At 46.0% G+C, this 27131-nt stretch overlaps 1 protein-coding gene across 1 annotated transcript; it reads left to right on the forward strand.

Annotated features, from left to right (window-relative positions):
• CREG2 (cellular repressor of E1A stimulated genes 2) lies at nt 1–27131 on the forward strand. Its single transcript, XM_032469480.1, is given in 5 exon segments — nt 1–394; nt 396–620; nt 2870–3039; nt 19861–19974; nt 22669–27131. Coding segments are annotated over 5 exon segments (840 nt in total). The 5' UTR covers nt 1–211; the 3' UTR covers nt 22817–27131.

Consider the following 27131-nt stretch of genomic DNA (forward strand, 5'->3'; position numbering starts at 1 on the left):
GAGGACTGCGCACGGGGCTGCAGTGCGCGCGGCGTTCGAGCGCAGCCTGGTCCTGCGGGAGCCCCACCTCTCCACGCGGGCGCGGCGGGGAGGGCGCCCCGGGGCCAGGCCGCACCCGCGCACCTGCGGCGGGGGAAGCGGCTCCTCTCCGGGTCCGCCGCCGGGGGGCGCTGCCGGGGGTTGGGTCTCCGGGCCGAGCGCGCTCCGCAAGATGTCCGGGCCCGGCGGCCGGCGGCCCGGGCCCCGCCTCTCCTGGCTGCTGTGCTGCGGCGCCCTGCTATCTCCGGCCGCGGGCTACGTGATCGTGAGCTCGGTGTCCTGGGCTGTCACCAACGAGGTGGACGAGGAGCTGGACAGCGCCTCCACCGAGGACGCGCTGCCCGCGCTGCTGGAAGGACTCGGGCAGCATCTGGCAACGGAGCTTCCCGGCCTCCGCGCACAAGGAGGACCCGCACCTGCCGCCCCCGGCGGGCGCCGCCCGCGCCCGGCCGCCCCCCGCGCCGCCTGGGATGTTCTCCTACCCGCGCGAGAGCGGAGCGAGGCTGCGCCCAGGCACCGCCCGTTTCCTGGCCCACGCCAGCGCCTGGGGCTGTCTGGCCACCCTGTCCGCCCACGAGAAGGTAAGCCACCCGGCCTGGAACGGCGTGCAGGTGCGTGCCCTGTAGTGGCCTGGCACAGCCAGGGGACAAGGAGTGGCTCGGGCCACTCCAGCACTCGGATCCAGGTCTGGCAGACATGCTCCAGGGGCTGGATCCGCCGTGGACACCCAGTGCATAATGGAACCATATTGTGCTTCGGTTAGCCTGGCAAAGGTGGCGGTCGGGGGTGGGGAGTGGCAACAACCAGGCTTCCTGCCCGGAGGATGGGGACCGAAGTGCAGTCTTGAGAAGCGCAATCTTGAGATGGCCAAAGAGGCGTGCAGATAACCAGCGCCTGACCAGAGACCTGGACTGGAGAAGGCAGAGCCGCCTTTGGCCTCACTAAGCAGCGCGTACAGCCCCTCCCCGCCCACAGACCCGAATTGCCCCGTCACCTACTGACCCTGAACCCCAGCCGGGACTGGGCCAAAGACATTACCGGGGCTTTGGTGGAAATTTACATTTTAAAAAATGGAATTCGAGAATTGTTCTGGAAAGGAGGCCGCGGTGTGTAAATGTTGGAGTGACAGCGCTGTCATCATTGCACCTTTTATCTTTCAGTTCACAGATGTCTCACTCACCCGTTAGACATGATTCCAGCTTAAGCCGAAATGACATGGGTACAGGATGAGGCTGTAACATCCATAAGTGTACACCCTCCAGAAAGCTTTTAGGGCTGTCAAGATAGATGCGAAGTTTCTGTTACAGGGCAGTAATTTGAACTCCTATTTACTTCATGTCAAAAAAGAAATTACTGTTTTATGGAATGTGTAGGTCGTTGGTGCAGCGGTGGGGGGTGGGCTGGGGGTGGGGTCAGTTTCTGGGCCCAGCTCTTGGGTTTCACCAGCTCTGAGACCATGGCCAAGTCACTGAGTTCTCCACTTTGCTTTCTTCATTTATGAAATTAAGTGGTAGACTAGGTAGTTTTGAAGGTCCTTTTTGGCTTTAAAAAAATTATTTAAATGACAACTTTAATCAGATAATGGTAATGATTTTAACCTCTTACACAGCTTCCAAATGGCTTTTCACAGTTGTGCTCCAAAGTCACACCCGTAGAAGGTACGAGCTTAAATATGATGCTGATCTTGGTTTAAAACACAGATCGCGTCAAGCAATTAAGTCTAGTGCCAATTTATCCAAGTCATTTTGGCTTTCAACATCCCTTTTCTTGGCTTTGCTAGTAGTTCCCTTTTCCAATATTGACACTTAATCCAAGTTCAATAAATCCAGAGGACATTTACCACGTGCCTGGCATGTGTGCAAAGCGTGACTCTCCCCAGTTTACGACCAACTGAAGAACAGGATCCAAGAGTGAACTTCTGTTACCATTTTGGAGGACTTCTTAACACCGGGTTTTCTTTAAAGATTAAAGCCATCCCTCGTCACAGTTGTCCACACACAGTTGTCATGCAGCACTTCAAAGGCAAAGGCAGCCCCGTGAGTTCTGAGCTAAGTAATGATGAGGAACACTCCTGTAAAGGGCAACGGTCGTGAAGACAGGATGCTTGACCCAGTAGGGCTTGGAAAAAAACAAAGAAATTTTTGTGTATGTGCTGAGAATTTCACCCACTCTGTTGGATAATCATGAGCAAAAAATTGGTTTAGCATGTTTCTGGGTCTCCCTTGAGTCTAAAAGGGTAAGAAACCAATTTCCCATAAGTTGCTGAATTATATGATGAAGTATTATTGATTATAACTTTTAAAATGTGACTAATAAATAAGAAAATGGTGTGGCCCTAAAGGAAATAATAACAGAAAGTTCCTGGAGTCCAGAGACCAGGTAAGATATTGGGTTAAGACTTAAATTCTATCTCCAAAGATGCCAAAAATTACGGGGAGGTGGTGAAGGCAGTGGGGCTTCCAGGGGCAGCTTGTGGGAAAGGATTTAGTGCCCCTCCACCCCTCTGTAAGTATCACTGGCTCTCCCCCAAGTAACTTTCAATTTAATAAAGTATTATGTACCTGCAGCTTTAAGAATAATCCGCTAACCATCCTTCCTCTACAGAAAGCCACTGCTGAGCTCTTCTGTAGAAGATCTGGAGCATCACTGGGTGAAGTGGGTATATTAGAAATCACTTTGCCTTAATTTATGACCTGTCAAAACCACAGTGATTGCACACTGCCTTTGCATTCCCAATATTCTGTTTCCTGGTCAGAGACACAGACTAATAAGCTCCCAGCTCAAGTCAATCCACAACCCTGCACTGAAAGGCCTTTCTGGTGTTTGTTAGATCCCAGGACTGCCGTTTGGGAGCTGTCTGCCCATCAGTGATGGCCCCTTGGACAACAGCACTGGAATCCCCTTCTTCTATGTGACACCCAAGGACCCCGTGGTGGCCGATCTGATGAAGAACCCCATGGCCTCGCTCCTGCTGCCGGAATCAGAAGGAGAGTTCTGCAGGTAGACGAGGGTTTGGCCTCCCCCATACGGGTCCTCTGCACCAAGCAGAGAGGCGATGGCTTTAACTGAGCCCTGGGGTGCAGTGATGTCTTCACCACGTGGCTGGGGGCAGGTTCTGGGCCCAGCTCTGGGTCTCACCAGCTCTGAGACTGTGGCCAAGTCACTGGGTTCTCCACTTTGCTTTCCTCATCTATGAAATTAAGTGGTGGACTAGGTAGTTCTGAAGGTCCTTTTGGGCTTTAAGAAAAATTATTTAAACGACAGATGTACTCAGATGATGGCATTGATCTCACACAGCTTCCAAACAGGTTTTCACAGTTATACCTTATGCTCCTAAGACACACCTGTAAAAGGTATGTAGCTTAAGTATGAAGCTGATCTCAGTTTAAAACACAGATCGTCTCAAGCAGCTAAAAATCTAGTATAAGTATATTCAAGATGCACTGGCAGTCTGTGCTGTGGAAATGTATCATCAAGTGGAAAGAGTGTAGCCATGGAATCAGACAGATAGAATTCTACCACTGTCCCAGCTGTGTGATTTGGGGCAAGCCATGGAACCTTTGGGAGCCTCAGTTTCCTCTTCTTAAAATGGAAATAGCAATTTCTACCTCATAGAGTTAGGGGAAGGGTTGGACATACTTGCAGAGTGTCTTGCACAGCAGCAGTGGGCAGGTGGAAGCTCTTGTTACAGCAAAGGTGGGACTGGGGGAGGGGAGGTCATTTGTCCCCAAGTCACATTCAGCATTGAGTCTATTTATTATTTTTCAAATTAATTTCTATCCGCTCCAGTGAGGTGTGTGCCATAAAGACCAGGAATCCTTTAATACACTTTCTCAAAAACTCTCTACAAGAAATGACAGTTCAGCAAAAATGGAACACCGACCCATCACCTTTGTCTGAATTCAAAATGTAGAGCTTGAGATCCGGTCCTGCTGGGGTGATGTCTGCATCGAGCTTCTGGGCTGCGATGATCGCTCATGAGGGGCCCCCACCCCCACCCTCGCCCCAGGAGCAGCAAATACAGCGGGTGACCTCGAGTGAGTTCCTTCACCCTCGGGGCCTCAGCTGCCTCACTTGTAATGTAGTGACACTTTAGGAACTCAGATAAGATTCATCCCAGCTCCGAAGTGTTATTATTCTTTATGCAAAGCCCAGAAAACTTATTAAGCAAACAAATGCATAGTTCTTGGAGGCAAGGAGGTGGTAATAATCAAAGCAACAATACGCCATAAAATGCAGCCTGGAGGAGACCCCGTCGCTCTCCCTGGCTTGGGAGCTGACAGTGAGAGAACCATCGGGCTAGAGGCAGAGAAGCTGGGAAAGGAATGCCTCGTTTTTCATGGAATGTTCTCCCTGCTCTTGGCCACTCAAGCTTGCTGTTACTAGAAATATATTCCCAGGGACCTTTCTAAACATCTGAGCTGTTCCTAATTCAGGCATCCTAAAAGCAACCATTGTGCAGAGCAGGATGACCTCAGACCCCAGGGCACACCTGCTCCTGGAGGCAGGCACAGAGTACAAAGCAGAGAACGAAGCCACCAGAGCATGCGGATGTGGAGGGAATTGTCCACTGGAAGGTCCAAGGCAGACGTCAGCAGGTGCGGAAAGCTGAGGGTCCTGAGAATCTGGCTCAAAGAGGTCCTCCCCCGGGGAACCTCAGCTCCGTTAGAGGTAGGCATGCTTGTCTGCACAGCCTGGGAACACGTGTGTGGATCCTCTTCACTGCAGGCTAAGCAGAGAAAGGCCAGACTCTGGAGCACGATGGGGTACCGGGATGAGGCAGCCTGTGGCTGGACGTAGCCACCCAGACCCCGCCCAATCCCCCCCAGGGTCGAGGGCATCAGTATGTCAGACGCTTGTGGCTTGGGCCTGGAGGACGGGGGCAAGCCGCCACCCACTGGTACCCCTAAGTCTAGACCCTCGTGGTAAACTCCACCCTCTCGCACTGTCAGCTTCTGAAACATTAAAATGTAACGTAGGTAAATATCTACAAAATTAATTTAGCCTTAGTAAGCATCACACCTCAAAGCAAAGGTTACCAGGCAGTGAGGCTTGTTATCACCCCACGGTCCACGTCCCAGGACCTGCATCCATCTGGGTGGGGCTCACATTCCAAGTTCAGCCTGACCTTATAGGTTTTGCCTCCAGAATCTTGGGATGGTTGACCCCAGAGACTTAAATCAGAGACGGGCAAACCACTGAGTCCTGCATGAACAATGCTCCTCTGGCCACCGGAGCATAATGAGGCATCAGGTGGAAATGTCCGCGGCAGAGAGCTTCTCGGACAAGCCCCTGCCTGAAGCTCAAGGGGCAGCCTGGCCAGGCAGCAGCAAGCCGTCCCTCCCGCCCGATCCCGGCCCGGAGAGACGGTCCGTGAGCCCAGGGCTCATTGTCACTGTATTGCAAGCGCTCAAGACCTGGCCGGTGCACCCAGATTCGGGCAGACTGAAGGACGAACACTCGCAGAGCCGTGGGGGTCTCTGACACGCCTTTATGGCGGGAAGGACTACACGGGCTTCAGTGGCAGCCGCGGGGGAAAGTCCCCTCCGCCTCATATACCAAGGCTAGCAAAGCCGGCACCTCTCCGGCTCGGACCTCCGGGCTGCCCTCTGCGCTTGCGCAGCGCGCCTCACGCGTATATAACGACACGTGGGGACTGCGCAAGCGGGATAACGCAGCTGGGTCCCTGGGCAGCGGAGGTCCGCGAGGGAGGCTGACTCCGCTGTCCCTACGGTCAGGCGCTCCGGAGCATTTCCCCCAGAGCTGGGGGATTGAGGAAGATGCCCATTTCTTCAGAAAGCGTGAGCCTTGCCTCCACTCCGTGAAGCAGGTGTCTGCCTGTTGCACACTGGCCGCCGCGTTTCTACCACGGTTTGCTGCGTTGTGCGCGCTCGCGTCCCCCTGCCGGTCCGGGCAGCTGGGGAGGAGGTGGATTTTCCGTAAGCGGGAAGACAGGGGCAGGAGCAGGCCTTTTTGGGTGTGCGTCCAGGGCCCCTGGGGGACTGGAGGGCCGTGCTGGGGCTGAGGAGCCCGCAGAGCATGAACCATAAACCAGGGTCGGACAGAGAGGAAGCCACATGGCCGCTGACGCTCTGAGAGGAGGAGAGGGGGCCTTCCCCTCCGTTTCCTGTGCCGCCCTCCCGCCGGGCGTCTCAGCCGAGGCCTGCCTCTGCATTCATCTGGGTCAGCCCTGGTTCCTGCCGAGTCTAGACCGGAGCAGGCTGGGGAGCTCTGCCTCCATCCACGGGGCACAGCTTGGGAAGGACACCGGCCCACAAACAGGAGCGAGAGAAATGTAAGTCTGATTCCAGTGCGAGGGGAGGCTGGACTGGCCCTCTGCACTTTGGTGGACAACACAATTGGCTATGTAATGTGTACATGTTTAATAAGCAGATGGGTACATTAGATAGGGGGTGTGTGTGTGTGTGTGTTTACATATGCAACTGTTATCTATTCTAAGAACGCATGCTACAGTTGCCCCCAACTGGTCTCCCCACTTCAAGCCCTGTCTCCTTGAATTCACCCCCAATCCAACAGCTGAAGTAATCTTTCAAAACCCAGGTAAAATCCTGGGATTGCCCTGCTTAACCGCCCTCTTTAGGAAAAGTAACAAAACCCTGAATATGACCTAGGAGGCCCATGTGGAGGGCACCTGCTTCTCCTGCAGAATAGATAACAGCGCCTGATCCTTTCCTGATTGACTTACTATTTTATTTACACCCTAGTTTTATTAAGTTGAGGGCTTTAACCTGAAAGCTTGTTGTGATCAAAGCTGATGTGTGTGTTCAGCTAAAGCTTTTTTTTTTTAGATTGAGGTATGATTGGCGTTCGCATTGTGCCATGTGTTGCTGTGCTGCGTGTGTGTACTGCAGTCTGGTTACCTCTGCCGTCTTAGCTAACACCTCTATCGCATCCCATAATTATCATTTCTTTTTGGTGGTGAGAACATGTAAGGTCTAGTCTCTTAGCAGCTTTGAAGTTTATAACACAGTGTTGTTGACTGTAATCACTATGGGGAGCTTTCGCTCTCCAGGACTTACTCACCTTCTAACTGCAATTCCTCAACCTCCAGGCCCTGGTAACCACTGTGTAATCTCTGTGTCTGTGAGTCAGGCTCTTTTAGATTCCACATGTAAGTGAGATCATACACTGTTTGTCTTTCTCTGTCCATCCATGTTGTCACAAATGGCAGGATTTCCTGCTTTCTCGTGGCTGAATAGTATTCCATTCCATAGATAAGTGCTTTCAGTCACCCCACATGTATGTCTACACATATCATGCCTCCCCAAAAATGATACTAAGGTCCACTAACTGGCCTGTGTAAGAAAGATAAAGTTATATCTAGACTGAAAAGGGTGGAGGACGTTGAGTATCCAAAAGCTCAGGAAGTTTAATGATGGAGAAAATACCCAGCAGATGTCATTGCTTTTAACTAAAGCTGGGAGAGGCCAGTATCTTAAGAGTAATGAAAGGAACAAGTATTTCTTCATATTTTACGGGTATGTGGGGAGCTTACAGAGCTTTTTTAATGCATCTATGAAATTCAACCCGGGATAGTGCATCTCATCTAGTTATGGAATTTTCTCAGAGCATTTCATCACTCTGGTCATCTGGTCCCTGAACTTCCCCGAGAATGTCACAATAAAGTTACTACATTTAATTGGGCACATTTTGTTTTGTTTTGTTTTGTTTACTACACTTTTATTTTTTTTAATCGATGTGGTCGATTTACAATAATGTGTCAGGTGTACAGCAAAGTGATTCAGTTATACATATTTTTTTCAGATTCTTTTCCATTCTAGGTTATTGTAAGATACTGAATATAGTTCCCTGTGTTGTATAGTCAATCCTCGTTGTTTATCTGTTTTATATATAGTAGCATGTATCTGTTAATCCCAAACTCCTAATTTATCCTTCCCCACCCCCTTTCCCCTTTGGTAACCCTAAGTTTTCTATGTCTGTGGGTCTGTTTCTGTTTTATAAATAAATCCATTTGTATAACTTTTTAGATTTCACATAAAAGTGATATCATATCATATTTGTCTGACTTACTTCACTTAGTATGATCATCTCTAGGTCCATCCATGTTGCTGCAAACAGCAATTATGTCATTCTCTTTTACGGCTGAGTAATATTCTGTTGTGTATACACCACCTCTTCTGTATCCAGTCGTCTGTTGATGGACACTTAGGTTGCTTCCACGTTTTGACTATTGTAAATAGTGCTGCTAGAACTTGGGGTAGATGTGTCTTTTCGAATTAGAGTTCTCATTTTTCCGAATATAGGCCTAGGAGTGGGATTGCTAGATCACATGGTAACTATTTTTAGTTTTGTAAGGAGCGTCCATACTGTTTTCCATGATGGTTGCACCAACTTACAGCCCCCTCAACAGTGTAGGAGGGCCCCTTTTTCCTCACACCCTCTCCAGCATCTATTATTTATAGACTTTTTGATGATGCCATTCTAACCCGTGTGAGGTGATACCTCATCGTAATTTTGATTTGCATCTCTCTAGTAGTTAGCAGTGTTAAGAATCTTTTCATGTGCCTATTGGCCATCTGTATGTTATCTTTGGAAAAATGACTATTCAGGTCTTTTGCCCATTTTTTGATTGAGTTGTTTGTTTTTTTGATACTGAGTTGTATGAGCTGTTTGTATATTTTGGATATCAACCCCTTGTAAGCTGCATCATCATTCACACATATTTTCTCCTCATCCATAGGTTGTCTTTTTGTTTTGTTAATGATTTCCTTTGCTGTGAAAAAGCTTTTAAGTTTGATTAGGTCCCATTTGTTTATTTTTGCTTTTATTTCTTTTGCCTTGGGAGAGACTGATCTAAGAAAATACTGCTGTGATTTATGTCCAGGAATGTTTTGCCTGTGTTCTCTTCTAGGAGTTTTAAGGTGTCATGTCTTATATTTAGGTCTTTAAACCCTTTTGAGTTTATTTTTGTGTGTGGTGTGAGGGAGTGTTCCAGCTTCACTGATCTACATGCAGCTGTCCAGCTTTCCTAACACCACTTGTTGAAGAGACTGTCTTTTCTCCATTGTATATTCTTGCCTTCTTTGTCACAGATTAATTGATCGTAGGTCTGTGGGTTTATTTCTGGGCTCTCTCTTCCATTTCCATTGATCTGTGTCTGTTTTGGGGGCACAATTGTCTTGACTCCCAACTCCGGGCATGCTGAATCGCTTGCTGTTACCCTGCCCTTCTTCCCGGAGGAGAAAATTTGGAAAATGAATCAGACAGGATAGTAAGTAGAAAGTGACTTTCAGGACTGAAAAAAAGGACTAGATTGGAGGTTTCCATGGGACAAAGTAACCAAGAAGAGTTTCTGGAATAGGAGGAAGTGTCTTCCCTAGTCAGCACCTGGCTTTGTGCTGGAGAGGGAAGGGGAAGACACCTGAGGGCCTTTGTCTCCATGGCTTGTTGGAGGCAGGATGCTCCGAGAGTGATGAAGACAGAACAGGTGGGAACAGCGTCTTGATTGCTACAGAAATGTGACGTCCAAAATCCCGCAAGTTAAGGGTTGTAGAGTGACTTCCGGTTGCACGGAGACAGGGTGAGGGGGACGTAATCATAATGGCCCGGACAGCCTTGCCCCTCCTCCAGCACTTAGGGGACATAGGTTCACAGTTCAAAGGAGTTCCAGGGTGGTTCTGACCCTGCTTTAGGATAACAAGATACGCAGTGGGTCTGAGGTGCGTTTCCTGGGTTTCCATGGAAGACCTGCCGAGAACTGTGGTTTAGCCCCTAGGAGGACTCATGGCCTTTGTGAAATGAAGTCAGGATTACAGTCTGAGAAACCTAGGAAGGGAAGTGGCTTTTCCACCTCGTCAAACATTGCATCCATCCAAACCAGAACGTACCAACTTGTCTTGCCTAAAGATTGTTAGCTTGTTTAAAGTTTGTTTTATTCAATTATTCTGTTTAGTCCTTGGCGCGGTGATCTCTTCATTTAATTAATTACATGGGTTAGGGCTGTGAATCTGTTTCCTAGCTCAGGTTAAGACAACAAGTTGAGAATAAGACTCCAGTCTGCAAGATTCACCCACAATCGGCAGCCCCTCCTTTCTTCATTCCTCTCCCTTGGACACATCCCCTGGTACAGTTGCTTCTGGGACTCAGCGAATTTCTGCTCAGACCAGAGACCCAGTTGGATGAAAAGTCAATACAAATTGTTTGGCAAAGAAAGCCCACCTGAGACATTTCTCTTCCATTAAAACGTCTTTCCTTACAGAGCACGCAGGCCCGAAGGCTGTGGGGCTAGGTTTTGCATCTTCTTAGCAAGCCAAGACAGAGCAAGCCCTTGGGACCAGAGCAAACCACATTCTGCTAGTAAAGGATCATCTTTCATTTTGAAGATCCGGAAATAAATGGAACCCAGAAGTTTCTCCTGAAATGAAGAAAAACATTTCAGGGGGAGGGTATAGCTCAGTGGTAGAGCATATGCTTAGCATGCATGAGGTCCTGGGTTCAATCCCCAGAACCTCCATTTAAATAAATAAATAAATAAATAAATAAATAAATAAATAAATAACAACAACAACAAACAACCTAATTACCCCCCCCCCCAAAAAAAACCCCCCAAAATTAAAAAAAAATTTTCATTTGATAGTTTGGAAAAATGCTAGGTTTCTAGATAAAGCTGATTATCAAGGAAGGAGTGTCTGAAACACTTTTTTCCTTCTCCCCAAAAGGCTTTTAATGAAAGGTGGTTGTGGACGTGGCCATGGGACCCAGCCCCTTTCATTGTCCCAGGCCAAAGGCGTCCCTGCCCACACAATGGATAGCGCTCTGGTTCAGAGCTGTAATTGACCAGGCCGTGGTGGTTTGGCACCAGAGGAGATGCTAAGATTCTAGTTTGCAAAGGTATCTAGTTTCTGAAGGAGGGGTGGTGCCAGACCATGGATGAATTGAAGCCCCGTGGGGCATGTAAGATAGATGATGGAAGCCTTGCAGAATGATGACCTATCAGGGGTGCCTATTACAAAGGCAATTCAGCGCTGGAAAACCACACATCAAAAGGTGTTGCTCACGTAGAGTTTGGGGCAATGTGCTTGAACTTAGATTCCTGCCCTGTCCTATGGGCAGCCCCCCACATTTTACAGGCAGGTTGACAGGAGGAGAAATTGCTTTGGGGAAACAGGATAAGTAAGAGGAGGGTGTTGGTGGTGGGGGTTGGTTTGCCTTTATGTACCGTGAGTACCGGCTAAACACTTAGCACAAACAAGCAAATTAGTATTCACTGAGTTAAAACATTTCTTCTGTGTGGAAAATAAAAAGAGATTCCAGAAATCTAAAGGCCCCTTATCCATTCGCCTCCCCATCTCCATCTCTTTAACTGTTCTTGTCAGAAGAAAAGATGCTGTTGAATGGTAGATAAAAACCTCAGCCAGCGTTACTCTGGAATTTGCTCCCCTAGGACTGCGTACAGAGGACACTCTTGTCATCGTTCCCTAGATGGACTCCATCAAGTGCACACCAGAATAAGCCTGTGCTTGCAGCAGCTTGCTTGCTAATAGCCAAGATGTATCTCTGTCTGCAGTCTGCCCACCAGGGATGTGACGTGCATTGCAAAGTACAGGGTCCAGCCCTAATCAGATAAAGAAGCTGAATTCAATTTCTCTTCACTGAATTTTGTTCATTCCCCTTGAAGGCAACATATAAATCTTCTAAATGAATTGCCCTTTGTCCAGACTCATGTTACCTCTTCTCCTTTGCCCACACATTCCTGTAATCCGAAAGCTAACATTAACCCAAGTAGCTTTTAAAAGAGCTGTCTGGGAAGAGTCAGAGAACTCTGCAGAGAGAAAGCTTAGCGAGCAGGTGTTCGAGTACTCACTCACATCTTCTACTCATTTTTCTGGCCAGCTCGCCAAGTAACCTGCAGCCCCTTCTCTCGCCCTCATTTTGTTTTCTGCTCCGTGAAGTTTTGTCCTTGTGATTCCCAGGGGATCCATGTCATGACTCCACTGATGATTCCAGCTCCTCTTTCTGCATCTCCTGTCTGCTTCTCCCCAGCCAGTTCACAAATGTTCTACTCATCTGTTAGACACGATTCTAGTCTGAACTGAAACGACATGAATTAATGATGATTTTGTAACTTCCATAAACATATACCCACCAGAAAGCTTTTAGAGTTGTTAAGAGAGAGGTAAGGGTTGTGTTACAACACCCCTAGCCCTTGGCAATCTCCAGTTTATCTTCTGTCTCTATGGATTTGCCTGTTCTGGACATTTCGTATAAATGGAATCGTACAACATATGCCTTTTGTGACTGGTTTCTTTTACTTAGCACAATGTTTCTTAGGGTCCATCATGTTGTAACATGTTTTAATACTTTATTCCTTTTTCTACAGTGAAATACTATCCTGTTGTATGAATATACTGTGTTTTATTTATCCACTCATCAGTTGATGGAAATTTCTTTCTGTGTTTTGGCTATTATAATGCTGCTGTGAATATTTGTGTGTAAGTTTTTCCTTGGATTCGTGCTTTCAGTTCTCTTTGGTATATACATAGGAATGGAATTGCTGGATCATATGGCAATTATATGTTTAACTTTTTGAGGAACTGTTTTCTTCAGTGGCTGCACCATTTTATATTCCCATTAGTAATGCGGGAGGGGTCCAGTTCCTCCAGATCCTCACCAACACTTGCTATTGTCTGCCTTTTTTGTGATAGCCATCCTAACGGGTGCGAAGTGGTGTCTCATCCTGGTTTTGATATGCATTTCCCTGATGATGAATGATGTTGAGCCTCCTTTCAGGTGTTCATCTGCTATTTGTGTATCTTCTTTTGAGAGCTGTCTATTCAAAGCCTTTACCTATTTTTAAATTGGGTTATTTGTCTCTTTATATTAAGTTGTAAGAGTTCTTTATATATTCTGGATAGGAATCTTTATGTGTTCTCGATATGAACCCTGGCATATAATTTGCAAATATTTTCCTAATGCATTTTAATCTAATTTTCTCTTCTCTTGTCGCTGGGAGAAACAGAAAAACTAAGAATTCAGTATGGCATTCCTATTGCTCATATACTTGGTTAATGTTCTTTTGCTTCTGTAAGCTGGGCCTTCCCCATGAGTAAAACACCCAATTGGAGTAACTTCCCTGAGATAATACAGAAGTGTACCTAAATTACCTAGTGTATAGAAATGGTAAGAAAATGTCTGACCAAGGACAAAGATTTTAATTAATTGGCTTACAAAGGGATTCGAGAGGGAAATCTGATACTTTAATAGTGTAAAGTCAAGGTGGGAGCTGAATAAATTCGATTTAACATTGATTGAATTAAGCACACTGTGAACAAAGGGACACACTAAATGTTGCGTTAAGGATAAGAAATTTTTTTCTTTCAAGTGTTATTTATTGAGCACTTACTAATGCCAGGTAAGATTTAAAGACACAGGCTCCTCCCTGCTTACTGTCTCCAGCCATTCGGATCTAGACAGTGAGATCTAACATATGACCATGTGTATAACGACCCCCCACTCTTTGTTAAAACCATGTCCCTCCATAACAGGGGGGAGGAGTCAAATTCCACATTATAGCTGTGATTTCCACCTCTCAGCATCTTTACTTCCCATCTGTCTATCCATCCACCTTTCCATCATGTCAGTCTCCTCCAACGCAACCTGACTTGGCCTTAAAATGTAAGATAGTAACCTCCTGAAAGTTCCTTCCTTTCTCTACCGCTCTCTTCCCACCTGAAGGCTGTGTTCAAATCTTCCACTGCCAGTCATTACCTGTTTGCTTCCCAGGATGCGTCTCATTTTCTGTCTGACTTTCTTTCTTTCTTTTTTAACTTTTTTTTTTTTGAAGTACAGTCAGTTACAATGTGTCAATTTCTGGTGTATAGCACAATGTCCCAGTCATGCATATACATACATATATTCATTTTCACAATTCTTTCTTTCTTTTTACTCATGAAGAGTGGCTGGCTCTCAGCCGCTGGGACCGTCCAGTCCCAGACCCCTCCCTCTGAGGAGCCCGCTCGGCCCCCCAGGCTGCCAGGACAGCGGGCGTTTGCTCGCAAGGGGGGTCTTGCTGATCCTGGTTCACTCACTTCCTTTCTGCCTTTTTCCCCTTGAGGCCAACTGGGCTGCAGGCAGATGTGATTTGTGAAGCAGCAAAGCTTGCCCTGTGAAATGGGACAAGACCCCAGTGTGCTTAGAAGAACTTATGGCCTCGCAGGGCCCTTACCATCACTCTCACCTTCCATTTTCCAGATTAGGAAACCGAGGGCCTGAGAACTATAAGGCAGAAAAATGGCTAATACCGTATTGAGTCTCATAACATCCACTCCCTCCACCGCGTGGTCCCTGCAGGCGACTCTTCCCGGGCGCAGCCCCACCCCTCTGGCTTCTGTGGGCCTTGCGTGCCTCTGCCGGGAGTTGCTGTCCTGTTTCTGACACACACCATCCAGGTGGAGGCGGGTAGTGGCAGGCCGGAGGGCATGGCGGATCTAAGATGCTCAGGTGGCTGGAGCTTGTACCCTGCTGCCCAGGTCAGGGTCTCGGGCAGCCGGCAGATGGCAGAGGGAGCTTGGAGGGGATGTGGAAGTGGTTTCAGGGCAGCATCTGGTCAAGAGGCCAGCACTGCTAGGGGAGGTGGGGTAGGGGAGCTGCCAGGGCACCCCAGCCCCTGCCCCAGAAGATCATCAGATGGTGGGATGAGGAGCCCAGGGGCCCCCAGAGCAACCCTGTGGTCCCACAGCATCAGTCTACCTACTAAGTCTGGGCCAGGGAACACAGCCAGGTTCAAGTCTGGAGCCCTCTGGTCCAGGAACACAACTGGGGTTTGATTCTGGAACCTCTGATCTGGGCACATGGTCAGGTTTGATTCGGGAATGCTCTGGTGGGCCACTGTGTAAACAAGCCATGCTTGGGGAGCAGCTTGAGACCAGGAGAGACACCAGGTTTGCTTGTACGATGCAGACCCCTGGGCCCTCTGAAGATGGGGGCTCAGAACCTGCATTTCAAGGAACAACCCTGGAATTCTTAACGCACTTTAAACTTGGAAACTGCGACATTAGAGGAAAGACCTTCTGACCTGATGTTCATCAGTTTGACTCCTACGCCCACCGGTTCATATCCGCCTGGCCCGAGCGGCTTGTTTGTCTAAGCCTCAGTTTTCTTGACCCACGAATGGGAGTACCAGTCCTCCCCCGTGCTGCGGGGGTGAGACGTCTCGGTGTGTGAAGCTCCCGGCCACAGTCTGTGCTGGTGAATGGTGGCTGTTGTCGCTAACAGCCGTCTCCCCTGTGCAGGAGGCGGGGAAAGGAGGCGGAAACTGACAGTGGCCAGTCCGCACTGCCGCCCTCAGAAGCATCGTAGTAATCGTATTTTAATGGGTTCTCATTTTTTTAACTTTTTTTTTGAAGTGTAGTTGATTTACAGTGTTGTGTTATTTTCTGGTGTATAGCATAGCGATTCAGTTATACATATAGTCCTTTTCATATTCTTTCTCTTTATAAGTTACTACAAGTTATTGAATATCGTTCCCTGTGCTACACAGTAGAACCTTGTTGTTTATTTCTTTTATATATGGTAGTAGTCTGTGTCTGTTCATCCCAATCTAATTTATCCCTCCCCCTCCTTTCCCCTTTGCTCACCGTAAGTTTGTCTCAATGCATTTGCAAGTATAGATAGAAATATCATAATTTATTCTAATGTATGCTAAGGCTCTCTATGGTATTTTAGGAGAGTCATGATTGTACTTATTTATAATATATATTTTTAAAAAATTTTAATGGAGGTGCTGGGGATTGAACCCAGGACCTCGTGCATGCTAAGCATGCACTCTACCTCTGAGCTATACCCACCCCTCCATGTTTTTTAAAGTAGATACTAGATGAGGGGAAATCCATTCTCTGTCCTTTTCTACCTTCTAGAGGCTGTCTGCACCCCTGGGCTCAGACCCCCCTCCCATACTCAAAGCCACATAGGTCCTGGTGAGCCTTTCTCCCATCACATTGGTCCAACACTCTCTTTTACCTCCCTTTTCCACCTTTAAGGACCCTTGCGATTGAACTGGGCCCAGCTGGATAATCCAGGACAGCTGATCAGCAACCTTAATTCCCCTTGGCCATGAAAGGTACCATAGTCACAGATTCCAGAGATTAGCACGTGGACATCTTTGGAGGGGGCCGTTGTCCTGCCTACCACCGGTGGGAGGGAAGTTACGCTGTGTTTGGCTGGGTTGCCCACTGTGTAAATGGAAAGTTTTCTATTTACCTATTTAAATATGTAATCCCCTTTCTAGTCTATGTAGTCATCACCAGTGGAGAAGCAAAATGCTCCCTACTTAAATGCAATGTGTTCTTCTATCATGACTTACTTATGAATCCTAATTTGATTGCTTTCATGATGGAGCAATTTTGTGGGAAAAAAAGTTTTATCGTGAACAAGTAAATTGGGTACAGCTAATGACAGTCTCATCCAGTAGATATAAATTTAGTTCCTATTTAATATTTTTACTTATTTTCTCCTATCCATCTCAGGTTTTTTAAAAATAAAATTCAATGTAGATTTAGTTTTAATAGTTACTACGGAGATTGCTTCCCGTCATTCTTTCATCTTAGAAAAATTCACAATTCAGCAGCTACATTTTTGCAGTGTCAAAACCACGGCAGATTATAACACTTTCAAGTGGTACACGGTGTTCTCACATGAGACAGTTTGCCTGAATATGTGGGCATGTCCACTCTTTCTCTTGTTATGACTCAACAGGATGTGTAAGAAAGAAAATTCTAAGCAGGTGAAAACAAGTTCCTTAACAAACATACCTTTCTCAAGAGTTTAATGTTATGATGGGTGAGAAAGAGTTCCAGTGAGTCATGCCTCAGAGCAGCAATTTGCGATACACAGCATCTGTGAAAAGAGCATTCTCAGAGTCTGCTTGGCCAGCTGTGCCAGGGGTCCCAAGACCACCCTCAGGCTCAGTGATTCTCTGGAAGGACTCCCTGGACTCAAGAACTTGTGGTTTATTCCAGTGAGAGGACAGATACGGAGGCCATCGAGGGCAAAAGGCACGTGGGGCGAAGTCCGAGAAAAACCAGACCCAAGCTTCCAGGAGTTCCCTCCTCCCAGTGGACTCAAAGTGGGGCACACTTAATTCTCCCAGCAACAACGTGTGATGATGACAGGTGCAAAGTACTGGCAAGCAGAGAAGCTCACCCGAGCCTTGGTATCCAGGTTTCTACTGGAGTTGCATGGAACTGCAATGTCCGCATGACCGATCTTAGCTACTCAGGCTCAGGTCCGAAGAGAGCAAACTGATCCAGCGTGGCCCAGGGCCTCAGGCATACAAAAACACTCTAATAAAGCAGGAAGTTTCCATGGCTTAGAGATAAATTCCAGGGGCCAGTCACGGGCCAGTCCTCCTGAAGACACACCTTTCTTTGAAACATGTGGGGTTTGGACAACTCAGGTCTGCAGAGTTACCCCCTTCACCGCCCAATAGGAGGTAGTGGCATGTGACCTACATCACATGGGTGTTATGAGAATTAAATAGTCAAGTGCCTTAAAACATGAGAAGATATGTAAATGTTCCACAATGACACCTGATTTCAAAAAGAAAAAAGAAATTACATCATTCTCTCAAGCAGTAACCAAATTATGAAACTAAACAATTGAATAGGTAGCTGGGTAGGTAGATGGGTGGCGATTTGCACAGCCCACCCAGAAGCCGTCAAGGTCTGCTGACAACGGGGCCAGCTTTGCCGTGATGCTGGTGGGCATCATATTATTAGGACAGTAAAACTGACACTTCCAGGAACCAGATGGAGCATGTCTTTCCCATATTCTTCTGGGCTCCTTAGATGCTGGGGCTCCTGATACAGGCAGAGAATTTGCCGCAAGCATGGCCAGTCTCCATTTAAGCCTGAAAAAGGATATTTTCAAGATGTTGTAAGTTAACCCCCACCCAGGTTATACATTACACACTACCCTCCTGATCTGATCCCTTCCACCCAGCTCTGCAACAAGTTCAGCAAGAGAGGAAGAGGAAGAGGCTTTTGATGCTGACCATCTGATGCTCAAAGAATCACCGTTCAGTCCTTACCATCTTTGTGTTAGCTCAGGCGCTGTAAAATACCCCAGACTGGGTGGCCAAAACAACAGAATTTGTTTTCTCACAGCTTTGGAGGCTGGACATCCAAGACTGAGGTGTTGGCACAGCTGGTTTCTCAGGAGGCCTCCCTCCTTGGTCCCAGATGGATGCTTTCTCGCTGGGTCCTCACATGGCCTTCCTGTGTGCCCCTCTCTGGTGTCTCTCTCCTCCTGAGGACCCCAGTCCTACTGGACTAGGATACCACTCTTATGACCTCATTAACCTTAATTAATAAATGAACGTTAATCACTTCTTTAAGGTCCTTATCTCCAAATACACTCACATTGGGGGTAAGTGCTTCAGTGTTTCAATTTGAGGGGCACACACTTCCGTGCAGAACAGTCTTCTTGATATTTCATGATCAACACCACCACCAGTTAAACCACAGAATCCCAGAACTCTCCAATCACTCCACCCTTTCAGGCCCCTGATGACAACTCAGTAGCAAAAGCATCACTGTGTGGGCGAGGGCTTACTGCATGCCAGGCGCTACCCTAATCACGTTATGTTACTTCATGCATTTAACCCTCACAGAAGGATGCCAGAGGGCCAGAGGAACCGCACCCCTCTTCCAGCCCCATGGTCTAAACCAGAAGTTGGCATATTTTTACTGTAAAGGACAGATAGTAAAATTTCAGCATGTTACAGGCCATCTAGTTTCTCTTTTTTTAATTGGGATATAATTGACATGTGTAACGTCATATTCGTTTCAGGTGCACAACATACTGATTCAATATTTGTGTACATTGTGAATGATCACTGCAGTAAGTCTGATTAACATCCAGCACCACACGTAGTTGCAGAACTTTTTTTTCTTGTGATGAGAACTTTCAAGGTCTACTCTCTTAGCAACTTTCAAATATGCAACACAGTATTATTAACTGTAGTCACCATGGTGTTCATGACATGCCCAGGACTTGTTTGTTTTATAACTGGAAGTTAGTTCCTTTTGACCCCCTTCACACATTTCGCCCACTCCACCCTCACCTCTGGCAACCTGATCTGTTCTCTGTATCCGTGAGTTCATTTTTTGTTGTTGTTGCTTTGGGGTTTTCTAGATTATCACAGATAAGTGAGATCGTGCAGTATTTGTCTTTCTCCATCTGGCTTATTTCACTTAGCATGATGCCCTACAAATCCATCCACATTGCCACAAATGGCAAATTTTCATTAATTTTTATGGCTGAGTAATATTCCATTGTGTATATATGTATATCGTATCTTCTTTACCCGTTCATCTGTTGATGGGCACTTAGCTCACCTTGTTCTGATGGTGATGTCTGAACGCCTTTACCTTGGCCACCTCTGGATCTAGGCAGATGCACTGCATTACTCCAGGGGCAGCATTCATCATATCTTAAGTGAGTGACGCCCCTTGGAGTTGTGCAGAGTAGCAACACGACTGTGGACAGTGGCTCCTGGTGGCAGTCTTGCAGAGCCTAGCCCCTGGCCTGGGCATTCTTCACTGGGGTACCTCCGATGTTATCTACCACCCCAGGGATGCAGACTGGACGTCCAGCCTACACAGACACAGCTGTCACACTGCCTGTGCCAAGGCATTTTAAAGTAATGACAGAAAATGTAGAAGTCTGAAGGATAGAACCAGCAATGTGAACTCTATTTTCTATTTTTAATAAAATCCTTAGTATTTCCAGCCAATGTCCTACCATTGTTTTAATATCTAAAAAAATGTTCTTCAAATGCAGAAAAAATATCGTCGACCCGGAAGACCCCCGCTGTGCCCGGTTGACGCTCACTGGCCAGATGATCGCAGTGTCTCCAGAAGAAGTAGAGTTTGCCAAGCAAGCCATGTTTTCAAGGTTGGTGTGTGCTTTAAGATTGGTTATGGTTACCAGAGGGTAAACGGGGTGGGAAGGGATACACTGAGAATTCAAAACCAGCACATCTGGGGGAGTGATGGAAATGTTAGCTGTCCTGACTGTGGTGGTGGTGGTTTCCCGGGTGTCTACATCTATCAAAATTCATCACATTGTACATCTGAAGTATGTGTCGTTTACTGTACAGGAACCAGGCCACAATAAAGGTGTTTTTAAAAAAAAAAAGATTGTTTTGCCCATAAACATGCAATAATAAAAAGCAGGGGTCAGAGCTGTGCCACTGACACGTCAAAGGTGATGACAGTAGTGGCCTGAGCTGTAGGTCCTGGTTGCCCAAGGTGGCAGTAGATGCCAGGCAAGTGGCCTTGCGGTGGCTGTCCCCGTCTTCAGGAGAGTGCCCCGCACTGAGGGGTTCCAGACACGATTCCCTGCATACTTCCAGCATTTTACAATGTCCCACCTAGAAATGAAAGTAACAGGTTTTGGAGTCTGGTCATCACACCAGATCTTTCCAAATGTCCACCCTAAGCAAAACTCGCTGCCAGAAGTGACAACAGTGTTTCTCTGTGCGGGCCCCTCGCCCCTTACATCCAAGTCACTTAGGGTGCAGCTTTCCACCCCAACCCACTTCCCGAATCAGGTTCTCTAGGGGTTAGACACATCGCAGGAAATAGCATGCAGGCTAAAGTTTAAGGAGCACTGCTGTTGGGGTCAAAACGAGTGCGGGGGCAGCCTAGTGTGGGTGAGCGGGAGGAGAGCAGAGTTTGCAAAAGGTGAGAAGGGTGGCCCCTCAGGGGTGCTGGCGTCTGTCTCCGTGGGTGAAGAGGGGGCCCGTGCAGGGGGAGACCTGGGGGGAAGGTCAGAGCTGGGGCAGGGTGTGGCGGGCATGCACACAGGGGTGCGGGCAACGGAAACGGTAGATGAGCCCTTATTCAAGTTGGTGGAAGCGCAACAGGAAAGCAGGTGGTGACTCAGACAGGCCATCAGCAGCCCCACGGAGAGGGGCGTTGTACCCACGGGGGACCATCAAACAAGTAAGCAGTGCTAAATCCACATAGGGAGAGGAAGCCTGGTGTCTCACCGCTGTGGAAGAGAGTTTCCAACGCACACGGGAGGACTCAGTGACTCTGGAGTTGGACTGAGGCTGGATTCATCAGCAGAGATGCGTGGTTTCCAGTAACAGAGAGAGAGACAGACACAGACGGCTGTGTCTGTGCAGCGTGTGGGCTGCGTTTTCCATCTCAGCTTCACTCTCTAGTTCCGGTCTCTCCTCTCACATGTTAGGATGGGTAGTGAGACTGAGGCCAAAATCTCAGGAGGCGCTTGGGTTCCTTAAATTCATTGCCTATTTCCCAAGTCACTGCAGGCAACAGTATTGCCAAAGTTTCCACCACTAGGTAGCCTGGGGTCGCCTTACCACCTACATCCACCCACCTTATCTTGACCTTTTATTTATTTATTTTACTTTTTCGTGGGGAGTGATTAGATTGATTTATTATTTTTGGTGGAGGTACCGGGGTTTGAAGCCAGGACCTTGTGCATGCTAAGCACGCGCTCTACCACTGAGCTGAACCTTCCTCCCCACCGTCTTGACCTTCTTTTAAACCCTCATGGTCAGTCTTCTCAAGGTCCTTCCAGCTTCCACTCACCACCCTGGACCCCAAGGCAGGGCCTCAGAGATTAAGGTTTGCTGCACCTCCCACCCCTTTTGCAGGTGCCAAAAATTTGTTGCAGTTATAAATACAAAACTTACCTTCTTACAGTAACCACAGTCAGGTTACTCTCTCGGCTGCATGAGTATTTGGACTGCTGAGGCCTCCGATCAGCAACTTACTTTCAGATGGTTTAGGAAAAAAATAATCATTCTTTACCCTGTACTTTCAACTTCTCTGTAAATTTACAATTAAACCAAAAAAATTTTTTTGAAGGTCATCAACCTGTCATTGCATCTGCATTGTTGCACATGTCTTTCCCAGATTGCACTTGGCCTTTCAATTTTGTTAGATGTAAATCAAATTTTTATTTTTTTGAGGTTTAAAAAAAAGTCAGCCACAGCCCCTGCCCTCAAGGATAACGCACGTGTTTAAGGCCAAGTCCGAAACAGAAGGTGGAATGTTCGTGACGTGCCCTGTCCACTCGGGCTGGCTCTCAGCTTGGCCCAGCCGTTCTCAGCCTCTGCAAGGATGGAAATCGTCCCGTGAACACGCGTGTTTCCTGGGCTCACACTTCTTTCAACATTCCCTACAGAGATGCTGAAAGCCCTTTTGTTTTTGGCTTCGTGGTAACAATGACCTGCTTTCTGTGCCTAATGTTTGCTCCCCACGCAGCCCTAGGATCTGAGCCGCAGCCCTCTCATCCCACACAACCTGTAAGGAGACCAGGCTCGGGGAGCAATCAGCCCAACTAGGGCTCAAACCAAGTTGCCGGGTTCAAGACTTGAACTGTTTGCCACTCTGTGGAGGCGACAGTTTCCCGCCCTCCTGAGGCTGTCCCAGATCCCGACCCTGGCTCCCAGGCTTCTGCCTCTGGCTGGTCTGAGCAGGTCTCAGCCCAGCCAAGGCCTGGAGTCTGGAGGGCGCTCTGACCCGGCCAAGGATACACAGAGTCTGGCCCTGTGCTCTGGAGGGTGCACCCTCTGATAAGAACAGCTTTACTGTGATCTCTTTATTTCTGCAGACACCCAGTTATGAGGAAGTGGCCTCGTCAGTACGAATGGTTCTTTATGAAGATGAAGATAGAACACATCTGGCTTCAGAAATGGTACGGAGGAGCAACCGACATTTCCAGGGAGGAATATTTCAAAGCGGTTCCAAGAAAGGCCTGATGGAGCACGAAGGCAGTCCTTGATGCTTGCATCAAACGAGAGCCTTTTAAGTGATGCTGCCAGACAGGAATTGACTGCTGTCTCTTTGTCAAAGGGTTCACAGCAGAGCGAGAGCAAGTCACCAGTGTCCCCTGTGCTAGACTGGAGATCGAAGTGGTCATTTGCAAATGCCCAGTTCACATGGGTATTTCACATAGTCTGTCTACAGGTGTTCAGTCCAGACTCACCTGGAATCATTGTCAAAGTGACCCACTGAGACAGTTGCTGTTCCATTCTTTAAAAAAAAACAAAACAGTATGCCTGTACGTACGATGTGACTGCTTTGTATTGTGAGAGTATCTTTGTTGCTTCTTGTGCCAAATGCCGCGTCCTGGTTCTAAGCTCATTGCAACCACTGAGGAACCGAGGATTGGCCACTGCTGTTTACAAAAAAAAAAAAAATTCTCTGAAATTTCATTCTTACTACAGATTTTAAATTCTCTACAAATTATACGCAGGAGCTCCAGGTGTTTGCAAGAAACTACATTGTACCATGTACGCATCTGAGGCCTACAAGGACCTACGTGTACACATCCCAGACCTCTTATGTTGAAACAAAGGATCTAGCATTACTCAGTTTTCTGCCTCTTTACAATGGCTCTAAACCCTCTTCAGTGGGTCAGGTATGTTGCATAACATAAAAACACAACACTATATATAGGAAATGTACATTTAAAAAATAACTAATCATGTTATTAATGATTATACTTTTGTTTAAAAAATTAAGATATGAAGAGACTTTGAGTTGTCAAAATATTTTTAAGGGTCTGGTCCTAAAAGCATAGTAAGATGCACAGAATTCTTTATTTATCAAAAGTCAAATCTCAGAAGAGTTCCTAACACTAGCAATTTCTAATATGTGAGAACAAGGTAACTTTGAAGATCTTTCATATTTTCAGAGTTTAAAATGATTGCTACCCCCATTTAGAGGTAAGAGGGGAAAACTGGAAGGAAGCCACATGCTCCATTAGCCAACCTCAGATCTTGATTCTTTGAGCGTCTCTGTCTTCAGGTCCCATCTGAAGGATAATGTCCCTAATGCTAGCTTTGCTTTTGCAATCAGGTTCCACTTAGCTCATTAGAGCTCACTCTGCTGCTTCAAGGAGTTTTGCAGTGTGGGTGCCATTTGTAACCCCAGATGAATGTTATCAATAATTTCTCCAAATTACAGGGAATGCAATCTGAACAGGTTGGATGATATGATTGATACAGAGTATTGAAAAGGCATCTGTTTGAGAATGATGGGTCCCACTCAGGCCAGTTAGTTTCAGCAAATCTCTAGAAATTTACATTGATTAAAATGTAAAAGGCTGTACTGGAAATCCTGGACAAGGCAATAAGGCAAGAAAAAAAATAAAATGCATATGATTGGAAAGAAAGTAATAAAAGTATCCTTGGTAACAGGTGACGTGATTGCCTACATAGAAAATTCCAAATAATCTATTAAAAAAAAAAACTCCTAGAACTAGTGAGTTCAGCAAGGTCTGAGGATACAAGATCAGCACACACAGTTTAATCACATTTCTATATATTAACAATGAACAAAATGGAAACCAAAATTAAAAACAAAAACAATACCATTTATAATCACTGCAAAGGAAAAAAATACTTAGGTATAATTTTAACAAAATATGTAAAGTATATATATGCTGAAAATTAAAAGATGTTAATGAAAGAGATCAAAGCCCTAAATAAATGGAGAGACATACCATGTTCATGAATGAGAGGACGCAAAATAGTAAAAATGGCAGTTCTTCCCAGATTGAGCTATAGGTTTAATGCAGTTTCTATCAGAAATCCCAGCAAGTTTTTTGTAGACATAGTCAAGCTTATTCTAAAAGTTCCAAGGCACAAGCCTTGAAATAGCTAAAACAATCTTGTAAAAGAAGACTAAGTAAGAGAAATCACTCTACTCAGTATAAAGATTTATTATGTGGCTACAGTAATCTAGACAGCGTGATGTCGGTGGAGGCACAGACACATAGACCAATGGAACAGAATGGAAAATCTAGAAACAGACCCATATAAATTTGCTCAATTGATTTTTTTAAAGGGACAAAAGTCCCTTTAAAAATTCAGTGGAGGGAGGATAGTCTTTTCAGTGAAAATGCTGGAGCTATCAGGTATCAAATAAAAAGAGCCTCAACTTAAATCTCATGTCTTATACAAAAATTAACTCAAAGCAGATCGAACCCTAAACATAAACTGTCAAACCACAAGACTTCAAAAAAAGAAAAGAAAGAAAATCTTTGGACCAAGAGCTAAGCAAAGAGTTCTTAGACTTGATGGCAAAAGCATAAAATCCGTAAAAGGAAAGTTTGATAAATCGGACTTGATCAAAATTGTAAACTTTTGTTCTGCAAAAGACCATGTGAAGAGAATGAAAAGACAGGGTATATAGTGTGAGAAGTACCTGCAAACAGCATGTTCAACAAAGCACTTCTGTCTATACTACTATATACGGAGAACTCTTAAAACAAAACAGTTAAAAAAAATCCAATTAGAATGTGGAGAACGTGAGCAAAAGTTTCTCAGAAGAGTCTGCACCAATGGCAGATTAGCACACGAACAGACCCTCAACATCATTAGTCACTAGGGAGCCGCAAATTAAAACCCCGATGAGGCACCGACTAAAATTGCTAAAATATAGTAACAACACCAAGTGTCATCAAGGAGGCAGAGCAGCAGGACCCACTGTCGCTGGTGAGAAAGTAAAATGGTGCAACCACTCTGGAGACCCATCTGGCAGTTTCTCATAAAACTAGACAAGCAGCTGCCAGGCCGCTCAGCACTTGTTCTCCTGGGCACTTATCCCAGAGAGAGAAAAACTCATGTTCCCACAAAAACTAATGCCTGAATGTTCACAGCAGCTTTATTCATGATATTCAAAATCTGTCCACAACCAGATGTCCTCTGACAGGTGGCTGGTGAGACAGATTGTGAAACAGCCACGCCGTGGAATACTACTCAGCAAGAAAAACAGTTTCTGATACAAGCAACAACTTGGATGAATCTTCAGATAATTAAGCTGAGTGGAAAAGCCCACCCCCGAAGGTTCCGTACTGTACAATTCCATTTATATAACACCTTGAAATGCAAAATTCTAGAAATGGAGGGACAGATGAGGGGTCTCCAGAGAGGAGGGGAGAGAAGGGGAGAGGTGGGTGTGTCTAGAAAAGGGATGGTTACTGGGATGGAAATGTTCCCTGTCTTGGCCGGATCAGTGTCAAAATCCTGGCTATGACATTACATAGTTTTGTAAGATGTCCCCACTGGAGAAAAATGGGTAAATGATCTCTGTATTATTTCTTACAACTGCATGTGAATCTACAATTACCAGTAGCGATCTCAGAATCTACAATTCTCTCAGAGTAAAAAGTTTACTATCAACAAAATTGAAGGCTTAGTTTAAATAAGGCACTTATGCTCTCTCTTGTGGGTTCCTAATGAAATGAAAACTGATCTGTGTGCTGAAACCGAGCAGAAAAGACCACATTTGTTTTCTTTAACCAGTAATGTGTGCATTGGTAGAAGAGAAAGAAGATTTCTTTAAAAGACTTCAAAATATATTCAATTTAATCTTGAATACAAATTAAGAAGAATTCGACAAACCTGCTGTAGAGGTGTTATGTGGGACCCTTAGGGGAGGGTAGCTCCCAGTTTCTGACATAAACAGTTCGAGTAAGCTAGCGGTGTACACGGCTATCCATATCTGTATGTAGTGATTCTCCACTGATGTTTATAACAGAAAACAAAACAAAACAAAACAAAACAAAAAAAAACCCCCTATATTTCTAGTAATCTTTCTCTAAATATTCTGGGAGAGAATTCTTTTGTTTCTGTGAATAAGCTGTCTCCTGACCCCCACTTTTTTATTTACCGTGATTGCACGTGTCTGTGATGTTGACAGAGTGTAATTTGGCGTCACCTGTTGCAGTTTGCCTTGTATATATATTGACTTGTTATAAAAGAGTTGTTTTTCGGTTGAAATGTATTTCTACAATCTTTCCAAAAAGTCTGTATTTCACTGTTAATCATTTAACCAGCAAACACCGTTCTGAAAATAAAACTTCTCTAGAATAATTATTGATGCTTATTTGATTGCTTGTAACAAGTCAGTTGTTATAAAATTTGAATTGTAATGAAGCCGTGGTTTGCGCTTTGTAATGCATGCAGAGTGTAAAATCTATTTTCAAAACTAGGTGTGTCTGTTCAACCAAAGACTGTTTCACTCCTGATATGATTTCCATGCTCGATTAAAGAAATTTATAAGATT

The sequence above is a fragment of the Camelus ferus genome, chromosome 28 (genome assembly GCF_009834535.1).
Source record: "Camelus ferus isolate YT-003-E chromosome 28, BCGSAC_Cfer_1.0, whole genome shotgun sequence".
Classification (NCBI taxonomy): domain Eukaryota; kingdom Metazoa; phylum Chordata; class Mammalia; order Artiodactyla; family Camelidae; genus Camelus; species Camelus ferus.